We start from the raw sequence: 18,161 nt of genomic DNA, 5'->3' as shown, positions 1-18,161 counted from the left end.
AGGCCTCGGCACACAGTACCTGCTCAATAAACACTAGTTTATTTAATAAGGGACTAATCACCAGTCAATCAAAGCGCTGTAATTTAGCAATCTACCCCTCGCCAAGAAAACACCACCAACTCCCACGGAGACCCTCGCTCACTAAAACTGTGGGGGCCCGAGTGAAAACACTCTGACTTTTACCCACCCTCTTCTCCTCAAGTCCCCTCTAGATGCTGCTAGCAAAATAATGCCCAAGAAAGTATGTAGCGACAGTTAACTAGATTTAAGTTCATTTTCTCTAGCTTGGGGTCAGAATCGACTGAAGCACTCTGGTGATCAAGTTTTCTGCAATTCCCTATTCCACGCGTTAGCCGGCTGACAGAAATTCACCGCGGTATTTAACGTGGCAGCCATCACAACTAACTCAAATTGTATTGGCTTCCCCAACGTGGAAAGACTCTGTTGGAACCATCAATTGGCCAATTCGGAAGGAACGCGGTGGCTGAAATTCCCTGTCAGGCTGTAAAATCCCCTTTTGAAGCGGCTCCCCAGCTCCAAAGACCCACATCGAATGCGGCCAGGGTGGCCCCGAGCGGACACGTGCGGGCTGGAGCGGGATTCCACGGCCCTGCCAAGAGCAAGGGCCTCCAGAGAGAGGACAACCTTTTCCACTGGAAGCCGGCTAACAGACAGCGAGAAAAGAGCGGCAGCGCGCGTGCAGCCGGCGCCAGGTCTGCCCGCTGGCCCGTCTGCCCCTCAGCCCAGGCTGCAAGGCCAAGAACACGGGGAGCTCACGGCAACCCCCTGCCCCCCAAAGAACACTCTGCAGAAGTCCTAAGGGGTGGTACAGACCAAGCGCCAACCTCTTAGATGGAGGTTGTCTGAAGTCAACGGCTGCTGTGGCCATCAGGAGTCCGTCCTGCCACATCAATGCCCTCTTCCAGGCCTCAGTTTCCCCACCTGTAAACTGAGAGGCCCCTTCTTGATATGTATTCCATGATCTGCGTTTTGAAATTTGAAATACCTTTCTCAAAAGGGGATCTTGATTTACAAAACGTTTACACCTGCACTCCCCACTTCAAAAAAACACTTGAGGGGTCAGGCCTTCAAAACAGGCCAGCCCTTAGTTCACACTATTTCACAGGTGAACAAGCTAAGGTTCAGAGAGGCTAAACGACTTACCCAAGGTCATGCGAAAGAATTAGAACGTGATGCCTGGTCATCTAAGCCCGAAGCCCATGTACCTTCCATGACGCGGCTGGATCAGCATGGAGCCAGGCATGTACCAGGCACAAATAAGCCGCCAAGGAACCGGTTGCTGTTCAGGCCAGTCAGCAAAGCCACGCTTTGTCCATTCGGAGAGCTCACAAAGCTGTAGCCAGCATCACGGGCAGGGGGAGGTCTGTCACCCCAGAGCCTTTTGTGACTGGGAAAAGCAGGATCAGAGGAAAACCTCAGACAGCGACCCCCTCCACCCCCCACCCGGGGAGCAGCAGTGCTTCTTAAGGTCAGGGGCCTGTGAAACAGAAGTGAAATGTCAGGCGCTTCACCCAAACACACAAAGAGTGGGGGACACAAAGGCTGCCTTGGGAGCTGTGCAAACAGCTGTCACCGGGAGGGGACTGGGAATTGGGGAGGCTGGGCCAACCTCGGTCAGACAGGACGCCCTGCGATCTAGTCTCAAGATTCTCACTGTGGCCGAAGCCAGAGCCCTGCAGATGTTCAGACAACACACTCCACGGGGGGGGGGGGCGAGGACTCCACCTAGATTGCAAACAGGCAGGAGGAGCTGCCCCACGGCCCACGGCCCACCCAGCAGGGTCAATTGCAAACTCTTGGGCCTTGCCTAGAAAGCCATTTGGATTCTGCTTTGGGAAGCAAGAATGTCCCTGCCCTCTCAGGCCCTCTCATCCATAGAACCACCCCTTCAAAGGAGCTACTGCTTATTCAACATTCAGCAAATATTTACTGAGCACCTTCTATGTGATTAATGCAATAAGAATACAGGTTATTCATAAGTAAAGGTACCAGGGATGGGTAGGTGGTCTCCAATTCTCCCAACAACTCTCAGAGTCATCTCCTTTTTATTACAGATAAGCAAAAAGGCTCAGCAATTTGGTCACTTGACCAAAGTCACCCAGCCTGGAGGAACCAAGATTCAATCTCAGCTTTCTCTGGGCTAGTGGCTTTCAAGCTTTAGACTGAAACCCACAAAAAGAGGAATTTTACATTGCAAACCCAGGGCACACATACAGTTATACACACATATAAATCATTGAAACAAAGGTTTCCCAGAACAACACTTATGTTTACTCTTTGTTGTGTGATACAGTTGTTTCTTTTTTGTAATTGCCAGTCATGACCCACTAAATTGATTTCATGATGCACTAATGGGTCACAACTCAGTTTGCAAAACAATGCTTTACCATGCGCCACTTGTCCATCTTCATTGAGACATGTATTTAACTCACTTGATCCCTGGGCAGAGATCAAATCCTTCTCACTTCTCAAGGCTCAGAGTCTTGCTCACACGGCCCTCAGGATTTATGCACAACTCTACAAGGCCCCAGGAATGGACGTGGCAGAAGGGAGGTGGAGAAGATGAAATACCTGTCTTCAAGGAGCCTTCACTATGGAAGGGCAAAGGGAAGAGACAAAACCTAGACTCAAATAAAGTCTTCCTCCAGGCTGAAGTAGCAAATGAGTAAGAAAGATACAGAGTTCTTAGATGGCAAAGAGGAAGGAGGGGTGTCTCCTCATTGGGGAGGTGCTGGAAGGCCTGGTGGAGGCAGTGACATTCCAGGCTGGCATCTGCACTAGACAAGCACGGGATGGCAGGGAGCAAGCCCTCCTGCCCCCTTTCCCCCGCCCCAACCTCAGGTGGTCAGTACCAAGTGAGCTCCAGGAGGGAGACTCAGAGGAAAAGATAAAGAACCCCATTCCAGCTCCCTGGAACAATGGAAGTACCAAGAGGGAGAGAAAACAGACACTGGATGGAACACGTGGCAGGCACTAGCCAGGACGTCCAACCCACGCGCCACCACCTTTAATCCTCAGAAGCTCAGTTTAGAGGCTGAGTGAGTGGTGAGTGAACCCCCTACTCAATCAGGGGTACTTGGGGAAGGCAGATTCAAACCCAGGGTGTTCTAGACAGCTAGTCAACAGGGGAGCAAGTACCTGACAGTCACATTCCACTGTCACAAGCTTCTCACACCAAAATCATCCTACTGTTAACTTCCTTTTGTCAGTCACTGACAATCCTGGCTATCAGAAAGCCAGGTCTTACAGAACGTCAGGACTTACAGACATTAAAAATGATGGCACACATTTACACAGTCCTTACATTGTGCCAGGAATGCATGTGCATGTGCGTGCAAGCTTATTTAATGTTCATGACAACCTCAGGAGGTAGGTAGGTATACTTCATTATCACCGTCTTCCATATGAGGAAATTGAAGCAGTGAAGGTACAGAAGTCCACACATTTTGTAACAGGACAAGGGAGAGTCCAGGATCCAGGTTGAGTTTGCAGGTTTGAGCCTACTGGTGACACATCAGGCGAAATATCTTTCCTTTCTGGGCCTCAATTTATCTACTTATAACATGAGTAGGTGACCTCCATTTCTTAACATTTTGCAGTCCTGAATCTTCCCCGTCATGTTAAACAGATACTCCAGCCACCACTCAGGGGCAAGGCTGTTTACCCACTCCCCCCCCACTTCCATCCTGGCCTCTTGGATGAACCAGACATCCTGCACAATTCTTTATAAGCACTGATGCCATCTTTGGGCCTCTCTGTCTCTTCCACTCAACCGTGAGCAGAACGAGTACCCAGTAACCAGCCTAAATCTATACCTCAAAACCCAATAGGGGGCGGGCCACGGTGGCTCAGCAGGCAAGAATGCTTGCCTGCCATGCCAGAGGACCCAGGTTCGATTCCCGGTGCCTGCCCATGTAAAAAAAAAAAAAAAAACCCAATAGGGTCTTTTCCTAGTCTGGGCATTGACTGTCTCCTCATTGGGGGGGTGCTGGAAGGCCTGGTGGAGCTAACAACCTCAGGCTCACCGATGCAAGTTCAAAGACATGCCTAGGAATCAGCCCCCGGACCTGTAATGGATGACACACCCTTCTTCACAAGCTCACCTTCTCCTTAAGGCTCCTTTCTGGGACTCGCTCAATCAAAAACTTTGATAAAGCCTAAGCTCCTGCAAGGGCAGAATACACACCAAATGAGACCACTACCCAGGGACTTCAATCCTGTTCATTTTTGATAACGTCTACACAGCACCTCACAGCACAACTTTCCCTAGACAGCGTTCCACTTCCCTTCTCACGTACACCCCAAGGTAGGTACAGCAAGAATGATCCTTATTTTATAGTCAAGAGAACAGGCTATGAGAAGGGAAGGCCTCTACAGCCAACAAGTGGTGGGAGCTGAAATTTGAACCCAGATCTCAACTCGCAAGTAGCAGTGCCATTGAGCTGTGTGGCCGCCACGCACGGGAGTGGGACAGGACATGTGTCAGATACAGATAAGGAGTGCAAATGTCTCCTAGGAACATTTATCAGTGCCAGCCTGGGGCAGAACTGCGAGCTCTGCCCTTTGCAGCAGGGAGATCAAGGTCACCCTCTACAGAGGTGGGGGGGGGCTCTAGGGGAAGGGTGTAGCAGAGTGAGACAGACTGCCAGGGTGGGGGACTCTACGACACACCAACTGAGCCCACGCACAGTAGGGCATTATTGGGAAATTCAAGTTTCCAGTGTTCTTTCCCTAGGGTCAACTTGTACACTCAGAAAAAATAGGCTGTTGTTTCTCCATCAAATTAAGAAATTTTTTTGAGGGGGAAAACTTCAGGATTGTAAAAAGAAAAGAAACAAACTCTTTAAGCACTAGCCACAGAGATCCAATTATCTTATGTGTTATATTCCTTAATCCTCAGACCACTGTGCAAAGGACTCATCATTTTCCCATTCTATAGATGGGGAAACTGAGATCCCGCTAGGTCTACCGAGTCAGGAAATGACAGCACGGCTGCCCGGAATTCAGGCATGCATCCAGGCCACCACTCAGAACCCAGACCCTTCGAAATCCAGAGGATTTAAGACCTGAGAAAAGAAAAGGGTAACACAGAAGAAACATTCCTAAAACATCTCGCCAAGGCTTCAGAAAGCTCCATTACCCTGTGAATCAAAAACAAACAATCATGATTGTCTATTTGCTGTAAGCTCCAAGCAGCATGTATCAAAGAAGTTTATGTGAATCGTCTAATGCACTTGTGCCGTGGTCAGAATTATTATCAAGCCAAAAAAGATTAATTTTCCTAAATACTCTAAATCCTCAGACACTATCATAATAAAGGCTAGGGCTAATATAACATTTCTGTTATCTTAGCTGACAGACCCTCAAGCACATACACACCTCCCTTACACTTCTCCCTCTTAAAAGACTTAAACACACACTCACACACGGAGGTGGGAAGGTCAAGGGGAGGGGGCGAAGCACCTTTGGCCTGAGGTCCCCAGTGGAGGACCAGCCTTCCCTAGAAAATTAAAACCTAAAGGATGCCACAGGGAGAGCTGGGTGTCTCCTGGCTCCCTGCAAGTGTTGGCTGACACAGAGCTAACTCTCGGTCCAAGTTTGCAAATGCTTAGCTAACAAAGATGGCATTATGCAAAAGACTGGTGCACACTGCTGGTCTTGAAGTTCAAATGAAGTGACCACTGCCAAAAACTTTGTTTGGGTCCCCACCACTCCTCCCCGCCCACCTCCCTCCTTGAAATAAAGGGCAAGGATTTGTAATTTGGGGTCTTGCTGCCACTTGAAACCCATTAAGGTGGCCACACTGCCCGGGTTCTGGCAAAATACAATTCCAGTTACTCATTTAGTGTTTAATTAGCTACCGATCGAGGAGTTTGGCAGCCTCCGGGGTTAAGAGAAATTGCAGCAAATTGGGTGGGAAGCTCAAAGAGGGGACTCAACAACAAAGTCCTGGGTCCCAAGGGGAAAGGAGTAATACTTTTCTTTTTTTTTTGAAAACTGTGTATGTTTTGTTTTTTAATCTGCCACGAGGGTGCCAAGGGTCAGAGCCAAAGGCAATGCTGTGAACTTGCCAGGACCCCTGGGCAGATAGCTAGGCTGGCTTATCGCGGGGAGAGTACGTCCTCAGCTACTTGTAGCCCAGCTGCAGGCCTACACACACACACACACACACACACACACACACACCCAATTCCTGACTGCACTGCCACCCTCCTGTCCCTACACCACCACCATGGCCAAAGGGTTCTGGCAAGTGTGAACACTCTCTCAGCACATCCAAGGAGAGCCCTCTCAAATACATCACTCTGCTTTCAAACCCACCAAGGGCTCCAGGTCCTGGCCACGCAGCCACAAACACCTCAGCTAACGCCCGCCCACGACTCTGGGGCACTTTTCTACTTTGACCTACAGCTGGGGATGGAGGGAGGAAGCAGCAGAGATATGCTGAGTGGGAGCACAGGGGTGAGACAGCCAGCCCCACCGCTGAGCCCAGGCACAGCTGAAAGGGCCCCCAGGTTTTAAAAGCAGGGAATTGAAGCTCAAGACTCACCAAGGTCACGGGACACTCTATCCACTACACTCCTTGAGTTTTTAACTGGGGATGGGCTTGGGCTTTGGGGCAGCAATGCATTAACCTCTGAAAGTCACGCACAAAATCTCCTTTATGAGGACAAGTGCGTTTTCTGGAGGTAGGTCTGGAGCTTTTTATCTGCCAAGAGTTAAGAACCTCTTCACCGTAACAGACTCCCTTCCTGGAGTTTAGGTCTCTACCCCTGCCAGTGACTTGCCATTTACCTCTCAGAGGCTTTAGCAGAATTATCTGTTAATTCATTTCTTCAAGAAATACATACAGGTTACACTTTGGGTCAAATGCAAATCTCTTCCCTCTGTTTCACAGAGAATCTGTATCAAATGAGTGTGTTAAAAGCTGAGAGGTGGAATTCAAAAGACCAGGTTCTAGTACCAGCTCTGCCACCTCCTGGCTACGTGTCCTTGGACAAGTATTTAAACTCCGGGCCTCAGTTTCCTTATCTATAAAATGGGGATTATGATAAAACCTGACCAGCCAGGCAGCTCTGTGGCTCAACCATGTTGACTGTGGAGATGCTTTCTTACAAAAATAATCAAGTACAATAGACACGGGCAGGACAAGGAACAATCACTGTCCTCTCACACACGCAACTCAAAGGCCACCTCAGGAACCTAACTCCTCTGCTCATTTCTTGCCACCAAGAGGAAAACACAAAAGTAGGGGCCAGAAGAAGGAAAACGACTGCTGGTGCTTGAAAAGGCACCAAAGAAACTCCTACCAACGTCACAGACTCTGGAGGAGACAAAATAGTGGAGAAGGCAGCCAGGGCGCCACAGAGTCCACAGGAGGAGCCACACGCCCAGGCGGGAGGGTCCACGCACAAAAATCAAGCCCCGGACAACAACGTCTAAAAGATCCTAAAGGGACGCACAATGCAACCCAAGGGTTTTCGTCACCACTGCCCCGAGCTGGGGAATGGCAAGGAAAGCACGGCTGGGCCCCTCTGGGCTTTCCTCCTGAAACCCTTCTGATTTAAGACAAACCTACTTCTCAGAAATGTCCACCCTTGATTCTGAGTCTCCCCAGCTCTCTACATGATCGTCTATGTGGTCGAAATCCGGGCTCTCAGGCTTTATAACCAATGAGCCAAGAAAACTGAAGTTGCCAGGTGTGAGGGGGGAAAATAGACTGTGACTCAAATAAAAACTCACCAATTCAAAGAAAATTAAAACCCCCTTCCCGCTGAGTCACCTGGTTTATTCCAGGCCCCACAGCCGGCCTTGACCTGGGAAAGGACTTCAAAGTCACCTGACCCAGCCACCGGGGAGGGCACTGGCCAGGATCACAAAACCATTTCCCAAAGAGAGGCAAGACCAAGCGGGGTCACCTGTTTGAGGAACTTTTTCTAGTCCGCAGAGTCAGGGACACCCACCCCCACCCAGCCTATCCCCCAAAAGCCACTTACAAGCCACCAAGGACTGGGTCTGCAGCCTCCCCGCACCCTCAACATCTTTCAGTTTCCTTGCCAGAGAACAGAAGGCCAGTCCCACACATGTAAATATATATTCCACTGTGTTTTCTAAAAAGGATTTAAGCAACTAGCTGGCCCACCTTAAAATCATCTTGCTGAAGAGCACCTAGCAAAAGTTAAACCCCTATAGAGCATCTTCCATTATTCCACGGTTCTTTCAGCCCAGTTTACTCACTGACCCCAAATTGCCAATTTTTTTTTCTTACCCACAGTTGCTTAACTCCTTTGATAAATTAGTATGTGAACCTACTATGTGCAAGGTACTGTGGGAGCTATAGAGATGAGTGGCTCACAGTCTTTGCCATGGAAAACATTAATCAGCGGCAGTTGGGAATGGCCAGGAAAGCCAAACCTGAACGAGAAGGGAGCCAGAACGGGTGTAAGCAGACCTGCCCTGCGCCTGTGGGACACAGCGGTGTCAGGAACACTAATTCCGGAAAGCAGTCATGACCTTTGCTGGACCCTAACCGGTCCACTTACCAACTGTAAATCAACCTCTCTGTCTCAGTATCTTCATCTGCAAAATGGTATCAACCATGTGCCTACTACTGTCACAGAGTCGATGGCAGTGTGAAATGAGGGACCGAACCTACAGCACTTGGCACGATAGCCTGGCACGTGGAAGGTCTACAACAGACATGCTGGATAAGCAATTTGTATAGCTGTTGAGATGAAGCAGCAATCACAGTGAGTAGGAGACTATCATTAAAGTCCTCCAAGAAGGAAAACTTAAAAGATGGATAGAAATTGAATGGATAAGAGAAGAATGCATTCCAGGCAAGAGGAAGGGAATCCAGTAAGAGACTACCGCAATAATTTTAGTAAGAAAGAATGAAGGCTAACTAGATGGTAGCCATGGGAATGGAGAATAGATGAAGATTTGAGAAGTGCAAAGAGAAAAGGGGGTTCCTTTACCCAGAGAAAATATTTCTTAATTTTCCAGTCGTTTCCCTGCTGCCACCCCTCCGACTCAAGTCCATGTGACAGCAGGAAAAAGGAAAAAAGAAAGCTCTAATCCCCAAACCTGTGAACCCTGGGCCTCAATCTTTTCACTGACATCTTCTAAATGTCAATGCCAACTTCCACAATCTCTATGCAATTCTACTATATTCCTTATCAAATCACTGAAAGCAAACCCATGTGTAAACTCTTGCTGCCACCATATTGTTTCAAGATGGCAGACCAAAACACAAATTGCCAAAGGGTCTTACATTATTTACTAGAGCACCAGACTTAGTTAAAATATCATTAATTTCTCCAAAAGGTACCTTAAGAAAGACAGCACAGACCATCCCAGATCAAGAGATTGGTTTAAAGTATGTATGAATGTCAATTTCATCACTTCAAAATGAAACCATCTGCACAGTAGCTGAAGACTGCCTGCACAGGAGTTGGTCATCCATTGGTTAAATACACATTCTCTTTCTTTCACATACATACACACAGGTTTTTATTAGGTAGAGAGGTCATACCCACCAACTAAATTTATATGGCTAATGTACCCCTTAGCCTCCCCCAACCTCCATTTCAGGAAACCCTATGATCATTACCAATTAGCCCCCATGGGATTTTCCCAGAAGAACCACATCACAAGTGCACAAGTCACCTCTCCCTTTTACTACTAAAAGTTCACCAGGTCATAAGTACAATTCACCAGCTTCTCTTTTACAACCCTGGAGATGGCATGAGAACTAGTCAATTTCCTCAAAATTCTACTCCAAGGGCATTAATTTTTCAGTCGTAGCAAAATTTCATCACATTGAATAATCTCAAAACCCAGTGAGCCTCCAGCTGAGTCTCTAACATTTCACATCACAGGAGAAATTTTCACCACAAAGATATTCATGGTAATGGGATCTGACCACTTGCGAGACTAAACCAGATGGGTTCTGGCATTCTAGGCCAGTTTCAATGCAGGTGGGGGACACGGACAGCCTGGCCAAGTAGGTGGGACCTGATGATGTTCAAGTCACCAGCTTCCACACCTCGAACACGAGGACCATCTCTATCCACTTCACCATCCCTACCCACCTTTGCAAGAGCAAATAATTCACCTCCTCTGTACACCCACATACATTCACATTTAACCACCTACAAGACAGCAGAAAGCCAGGACAAGGAGGGGTCGTGGAAAACCTTCAGACAATTCCCGTTCCATGACCCCCAGCAGATCCCGATCAAGTCTGATTCCAACCCAGCTAGACAAAAGGAGGTTTGGAGTCCAATTTTCCTTCTTCCTTTTTTTTTGGGGGGGGGAGGGGGGAGTGCACAGGTACTGTGGGATACGATTCAAATGACAGAGAGCAGACATCTCTTTCATAATACTTTCATCAATCTAAGACACTCACCAAGGTGGGGCGAGGGTAAAAAGAAGGACAAAAAGCACTAAATCGGAGAACATTATCATCAATATAACATTCTGTGCACAAAGTTATGGACCAGCAAGGATCTCAAAGTAGGCAGTCTTAGTAGATACAACACAAGCCACCACCACCACACACACGTGCGCATGCATGCACACACACACACAGACGCACACACACACACAGACGCACACAAACACACATACTTCCAACAAAAACAAAATTTGAAAGATCACTCATTGTAAATAGAAGAGTCCATGTCACCGAATGCTCACTCAGCCACCCTCTTCTACTACAAAACACAAGTTACATATTTGCTTTTTTTTATTATTGATACAGTGGTCAATTTTTTTCTTAAGTAAACCAATACCAAAGAGGCTCAGTCCCCTCCCAGCTAACTGTCCACTCTTAAACATAAACCTCACGTGGTTCTGAGCTCTGCACAATGCCAATTAACTCTTCAGACAGGTATCTAAACTCTTTTGCATAATTATAACATTATGAAACACCATTCACCAAGTTAGAACACTGGAGAAGGAGGGTACAGTGGGGAGGGCAGGGGGTCGAGGAGGAGAATGGAAAGAAAGGCATGGAAAAAATAAAGACCACTGCCAATTGGCTGTGTATTTGCTTTCGATACTAAAGAAGTGAGAGCTATCCAACCCTGTAATTATTGCCAGGATTAAAAATTTGTTACTCACGTAATCATGAAAGGCTTTTGCTTCACTTGAATGTTCACAAGTGTCTCGCCTTTCAGGAGCTGCACAGTAAAGGTCCCAAAATACGCTGCAAGTCGAAAAATAAAATAAGATCGGGTTACTAATTATTGCTTGTGTACCCAACGGCGAATGCCCAATGCACGATGCTAACGCTACCAGGCCTCCCAAAAGGCTCGATCCCACCTTAGCAGCCTTCAGTGGACAGATTCAGCCTAGAAAACAAAACCGACCCAAGCTCTTCTGGCAAGCCAGCCATGAGTCCTAAGAGTAGCAGAGCTCACCTAGTCAGCACCTACTGTGTGCTGGATGCCTCACAGCCAGACTATCCGTCATTACCAAAGTCCAATCAGGAAGGTGGTTAGTTCCTCACTTTGCACATGAAGCAACAGAAGCTTGGAGAGATTAATACAACCCATCCGTGGATACCGAGTTTGGACAGGTAGGATTCTGGATGCCTGGCTCACCAATGCTCCAAACCAAAATGGCTGCATATTGCAGAAAGGTTAAATTGTCAAAGTCAGGCCCAGACTATGATTCATATGCACAGCAATCCGGGTGACAGGCGATAAAAGGAGCCTACTACAGGTTCTTAATCCAAGGACCACATGCCACCCCGCACCCCATCCTGTCCCCCAGTCCCAACCAGGCCCATAGCAAGGTATTCTTATGCGAGAACCACTCCTCCCCACCCATCTGAGAATGCATATCAATTAGCCAAAGACATTAAAGATGACCAAGTATCTAATCCTTTCATGTTGAAATTGAGAGCCCTCCTCAGAGAGGCACCTTCCCAGCAAAGAGTGGGAGGGGAGAGCTGGCTGAGAAACCTCTGCCACATCCCACCCACCCAGCCCCAACACACACATGCGCGCGCGCGCGCGCACACACACACACACACACACACACTTTCTAAGGTCCCTCCAACACTTCCTATCAAATAAGCAAAAGCACACAAGTCCTTTGTCAATTGGTAAAGCCCAACACAACGCAAGGTTAGTCACTGGTCTTAACAAGGGGCCTGAGAAACCAGTGCCCTGGTTTTACAGCTCGGGAGGCCAAGACCCAGGGAGGGAGCCGGCTTGATACGAAGGTGCACCCGAACTGAGGTGTGACTCACAGTCCAGTGCTCCTGTCCCATCACAAACAGCCGGCACAGAAGCAATCTGCTCTGCTAGTCACCAGGCAAGCATCTCACTCAAGGTGTGAATAATGCAACCTGGCCCTCTTCGGATCCACTCCACGGCTGCCTTCCACTCCAGAAAACAGGGCTCATCCGCTCAGCCTTAAATCACACGAGGCAGCGTCTCACAAAACCGGACCACGGTAACAATCCCTCAGAGCCACGGCCGCCCGAGCCCAGCACAACAGACTCCCGACATTTCTGGGGCTGAGACAAGGGTGGAGAAGTGTTTGGGGAGGGAGGGTGGTTATGGATCTAACAGGGAAACCAGGACCTGTACTAACTGAAGAGAAGACCAGGAGGACATGCTGCTTTCCATCTTCTGAAGCGGCACACTTCTGATAACTCCTCTATGCACACACACAAAACATTGTTAAGATTGCATGCTTCCACTCCCTTCTAAGTAACTTTTATTCCCAAGCCTAAGTTTCTGCGAGATCTGTGACTGACAGACCCCCACCTCCATCCACACGTACTCCCCTCCAAGAAAATAAAAATACGAAACAAAAAAAAAACAAGGGTAACCTATCACCCACTCCTACAGGTAGAATCCTTACACCACGCCAAATACCTCCAACACAGCGGTTTGGAGGTTGGCAGAAGTAATTAAAAACTCATTTTCTCTGCACAAGTTAGAACAGACACTTCATGCTCCTGCTGTTCAAAGAGACTCGAAACAGTAACCTGAGCTGGTGGTCAGGTAAACGTGCTAAGATCCCAACGGCACAGCACTCCATTTCCCTGAACTCCACCAAAATATCAAAAGCCACTCCGCTTTCTCATCCTTTTCAAAAGGATGTTAAAGACTCCACCAACTGGTCCCACGAAACACCTAGGTCACCCGTTCACGGCAACTCGCCCCCAAGGACCCAAAGCCTCCCTCCTGCCGGCCACAGACTCCACACTGAGACCAGCCCTGCCTGGGCCCACACCCACCGGGGCCCAGGGGCCTGGCTTGAAGAGTCACAAACCAAGAAAAGAGCACAAACTGGAGAAACGCTGCAAGGTCTGCTCTGACCAGTTAAGGTTCTCGGTAAAGTGAAGCTTTGTGGTTTTAGGGATGCTTGGAGTGGGGGAGGGGAAGAAGGGCTCACAGGGAAAAGAAAGGTCCACTCAGTCTGAATCAGTAGCTTTAAAGGAAGTGGCTGCCCCTTCTTGCTTTTCTGCAGGGTGCTTGGGAAAAGGCCCTGGTAGGTTTTCTCTCTTAAGGTTTCAAGCTCAGAAAAGGTAAAGCAAGGGACAAGCCAGTTATATATAACCAGACCGGGTATCCCCTCCATCCCACTCCACTCCACCCCACCCCCACCTCCCTCTAATTAAAAGCAGCATGCAGAATTGACAAAAATCCTTCAAGGTTTTTTCAAGCCCCCTGCCTAACGCCCCAGGGTAAGATGGAGAAGTAAGGAGTTTCTCCCCAAACAGAAGGCACAATTTAGTGCGTTTTCAGTAAGAGGGGGAAAAAGGAGGAGGCACAAACTTTCGGCACCAGCCTTTTCTGCCTCTTTCCTCCTCTGCCAATAGTGATCTGAGTGCCCAAGAAGTCGGCTGTGCCGAGGGCTGAGGGGCAGGGGCTGCCTGCTCCAGGCCTCAGGTCTTTGTTCACTGGGACCCAGGGCTCAGAACAAAACACACACACATACACACATACACACACACACACACACACACAAAACTATCACACAAACTTACCACCACCACGAGTGCAGAAACCCAGGCGGTTCTCCCAGCGTGATGTTTTTTTCCCATCGAATCTGGAAAGGAGAGAGCAGAGAAAGCTTAGAGCAGCCGAGGGAAAGGGGTGAGCTGGGGGCTTCCCAGAGCCAAAAGGCTGTGAAGACTAACAATAAATGCCAAAAGGTGATAAAAATTCAAAATGGTGGCCACAGTGGCTGCTCCTGAAAACAAAGGCTCTAAGAATAGTGGGGAGGGGGGGGTGTCAAGAAATTGGTTGCTGGGGATAGTTCTACTCACCTCTGACAAGAAGGTCTGTGCAGATTTCTGTGCTCCTACGTGCAGTAAATATTCGTAGACGTATAAAGCTAACCTGGAAAGTGGGCAAGGGGCAAAGAGAGAGAGGGAAGGCGTCAGATCACACGGAGCGCTGCCTCTGGACTTGCCAGCCGGCTTCCGCCCCTGTCCCAGTTGTCCCACGGTGGCCCCACCAGAGGCCGGCAGCAGTTTGGCCCTGCCTGGGGCAGCGGGGTCCGAACAGTCAGGCGGATGGAGGCCAAGGGACATGTTTCCTCAACCGTGGTGGCTGAAGTGCAGCCCCCAAACTTGAACTCCCAAGTGACATCGGGGCCAAACCCACCCTAAGACTCTCAAACTCGCAAGCCACCCGACCCCATAGTCACCCTCCTTTTCCCTACCCACTCCTCGCTACGCTCTCTCCAGTTTTGGGGGTCCGGGGAGACTAAAGATTTAGCCCTGGACGCCCGGGTGCTCGGCGCGCTCCGGCGAGGGCAGCAAACCGCCAGCCTCCCCACCTTTCCCCACAAAAAACAACTGTCCCCCAAGCCTAGGGCCAAGCCGGCGCCGTCGTTCCTGCCCCAGCCCGGCGCCCCGGAGGGTGAGGGGCCGCCGGCAGGGCCCCAGGGCTGGGAAGGGAGAGCGCTCCCGCCGGAACAAAGCCCCCGGCACGCAGTCCTCACGCCGCGGGCGGACAAAAGGAGCCTTCGGGGCTGCAGAAGCCACGCGCCCCCTGCCCGCGCCGGGTGGGCAAAGTGCGGACACGGCGCCGAGCGCCCGAGCTGGGGCGGGCGCCGAAGCCCACGGGATCTCATCCACCCCTCAACCCGGGGACCCCGCGCCGGACCCGGTCCGTTCCGCAGCCACCAAGTGCCCCCTCCCCAGGCGGCGCCCCACGCCCGCCCCTTCCCCGATGCCCCATCCCCGCCGCTCCCAACAATAGGGTCTCCCGCGCCGTTCGCCGCGGCCTCGGGGAAGGAGCCAGGCAGGCAGCGCCCGGAGGTCCCGGGGCGCAGTAGTCCCTCGCCCCCGCCCGCCCACCTGCCTCCCACCGTCCATAGCCCCGGCGGCGACACGGCCGCCACTTGGAAAATAGGGCTTACTTTTCCCGAGCCTGCCCGTCCGAGGGCACCGCCGAGCCTTTGCCTTTGGCAAACATGGTTTGCAGAGAAGAGGGCGCCGAGCCTCGCCGCCGCCGCCGCCGCCGCTGCTACCGCTCCGGCTGCTCCCGAGCTGCACCCTCGCTCCCGGCCCCCTCCCCGGCGCTCGCTAGCTCGCTCGCTCGCACTCTCCTCGCCGCGCTCCCCTCCCTCCCCCCCAGGCGCTGGCTCCGCGCTCTTTCCAGCTGTCAAAGCGTCAGCCCCGGCCGCGGCCCCATCGCCCTGGAACTCCTCCCGCGCCGGCTCGGCCTGGGCTGCCGCCGCCGCCGCCGCCGCCGCCTCCGCTGCCGCCGCTGCTCGCTCGCCCGCCCGCCCGGCTGCCCGCTCTCTCGCTCGCTCGCGCGCCCGCCCGCCCGCCCGGCTCCGCCTGCGCCACCCTCTGCGCCTCCAGCACCGCTGCCGCCGCCGCTGCCGCTGGTCTACTTGGAGCTCAACCGAACGTGGCTACCCGGGCGAGGGAGCTAGGCGGGCGTCAACGTCCCGCGATTGATACCCGTCCCAACCAATCGGCGCGCGAGGGGGCGGGTCCGGGGCGGCCCAGGAGGGACGCCCTGTCAGCGCCCGGCCGCGGCAGTCCCCGCTGCGGCCGCCTCCGCCGTGCCGCTGTCCGTGCTCTCGCGGGCGGATTAGGGGTGTCCGAGGGTACGAGCCTCTCTTTTCTGTGAATATGTGTATAGGGTATGAGTTGAGGCAGAGGCTCTCTGGCTTTCCGGCCCCAGCGAGAAGGAGAATTTGACCAGCGCTCCCCACGGTGTAGACCACTGGGGAAGGGGAAGAGAAGGGGGGCGCTGCGGCAGCGTCAGAGGGGAGGGGGCTCGGACCCCTTAGCGGAGCGCCGCTCGCTCCCTCCCGCCACGTCCTTCTCCCATATCTGCTTCTCGCCTCCTCCCGCCGCGGCCCGCGCCAGCCCAGCCCTTATCTTCCCCTCCCTTTCGGCTGCCCTCCCCCTGGGCTCCGACCCCGACCCCCTCCACAGACTCCAGCCCGCTACCCCTCCCCGGCCCTCCTGCCCTCTCCTCCCGCCCCGCCCCCGGTCCTCCCTCTCGCCCAGTCTGGCTTCCGAGCGCCGGGCCCCGGGCTCCACGCTGAGAGCTGGGCGGCTGGAGCCGGCGCCGAGGCGCGCGGCTGCTCCTTTACTAGATCATTAAAATACTTTGGAAAACCCCAAAGTGGAGCCGCGCGAAAATGGCCCTTGGCGTGCTTTGGGGAGCCAGGGGGAGGGGACGGAGACTTGGGCTAAGAAAAGGGAGAGCGGTTTCTCCCAAATTTCAAAGCATCTGCCAGTCCTGGCAAGTTAGCCCTCCAGCTTCTCCGCGGGAAACGGTGCCGGTGGGGGCTGGGGGCGTCACCTGGGCGCCCTGCGACGCGGGATGCGCGCCATAGAAATCTGCAAACTTCAAATAAATGGAGCTAAATTGGGGAGTGGGGGGCGAGAGTCAGGAGTGGGGGGAGGGGAGGCTTCCATTGTCAGTGACCCAGGTGTACAATGGGAAATTGAGGGGGGCTGGCAGAGTGACCTAGCTATTTGCTGCTGATTCTTTCCTGCCCACGCTGAAAACCGTGAAGACCCACTATGTGCCCCCCACTAGATACCCCGAAGACCAGAAACCAGTGAAATAGGGGAAGGCTCCCCCATTTTTCACACTGTCTTTAGAGCGCGGTTCTCTTCAAATGTGATAGAATACCGCCGGCACTGTCCCTTTAAAAGAGTCAAGCAGAAAAAGCTGTGTAAGCGCTGATTGGCTGCCTGTTTGGATACATCTTTAGGGGAGCCTTGAAACTGTTAGCCTAGGTTGATTTTTTTTTTTTTAACTGCGCTGTTCCAATAAACAAGTAACGCCCCTCCCCCTAACATGCCTCGCACCAAACAATTAAAGGATAGGTCAGTGTCCTGGGGAAAACATGTTTCAAGTAAGAAAACTCCGAACTATATTTCAACAAAATAAATAATAATTCCCTACCATTAAAGTTTGCTTATTTTGATCTGTAGAAGGGAGAAAAGGGGCTTTAAAGAGAAATGCCCCGCAGTAAACGGATCTGCATTGGTTCAGGAAGGAGCCTCTGGGTACATTTTTGGAATAATGTTCTACTCAGTATAACAGCCTCCCTAAATTAGAATATAGCCGGGCCCTGCGGATGCCTCTGAACTCACTCAGCTCTCTGTTGAGACCCAGAGATCACAAGGAAAGGGGCAGAAAAGGGGAGACACTGAACCCTAGTTTATGTGTATCTGTACACTGGCCCTCTATTTTAAAGGTTGTTTTGTGAATGAGGGAGGTATGGAGGTTGGGAGGGAGTTGAAATACATCGATAGGGGAGAGAAGGAAATAATTACAGTTATTTTTTCCCCTAGGCAGTTTAATTTAATAGGGCTAACTTAAGGTACCTTAGAGCCCACACTAATTAAATTGGCCTGCTCATACCCTGCCCGTGGACTTCCTATTTTTGATGGGCTAGGAATGACCAAGGATGGCTTGTCAACAGACTGACTCACAAGAAGCTTGACTCATCTCATGTCTGCAAGGCCCACAAATAAAGAGTATACTTAGGTCTTTGCTAGAGGAAAACACTGCCCTTCTCTGGCCCTCCTGTGTTGAACATCTCTACCAGGTTGGTCATGCCTTGTCAGGGCTAGGGCCAGAGCACAAGCATACCTATTTAGGCATGAGGTTTCTCATCTATAAAAT

The 18,161-nt window shown here is 51.2% G+C and overlaps 1 protein-coding gene across 2 annotated transcripts in view; it reads right to left on the bottom strand.

Annotated features, from left to right (window-relative positions):
• Window positions 1-15,732, bottom strand: part of SSBP3 (single stranded DNA binding protein 3) — a 165,336-nt gene extending 149,604 nt beyond the window's left edge. For both annotated transcript variants that reach the window (XM_077149555.1, XM_077149556.1), the window contains exons 1-4: window positions 15,418-15,732; window positions 14,318-14,390; window positions 14,036-14,097; window positions 11,149-11,233 (exon numbers count right to left, since the gene is read on the bottom strand). In XM_077149555.1, the coding sequence (XP_077005670.1) occupies window positions 11,149-11,233; window positions 14,036-14,097; window positions 14,318-14,390; window positions 15,418-15,473 (276 nt within the window). In that variant the 5' untranslated portion in view covers window positions 15,474-15,732. The remainder of the gene's footprint in view (window positions 1-11,148; window positions 11,234-14,035; window positions 14,098-14,317; window positions 14,391-15,417) is intronic.
• Window positions 15,733-18,161: the final 2,429 nt, after the last annotated feature.

Source organism: Tamandua tetradactyla, chromosome 2 (assembly GCF_023851605.1).
Source record: "Tamandua tetradactyla isolate mTamTet1 chromosome 2, mTamTet1.pri, whole genome shotgun sequence".
NCBI classification, from domain to species: Eukaryota; Metazoa; Chordata; class Mammalia; order Pilosa; family Myrmecophagidae; genus Tamandua; species Tamandua tetradactyla.
This window is presented reverse-complemented; position numbering and strand designations above follow the sequence as displayed.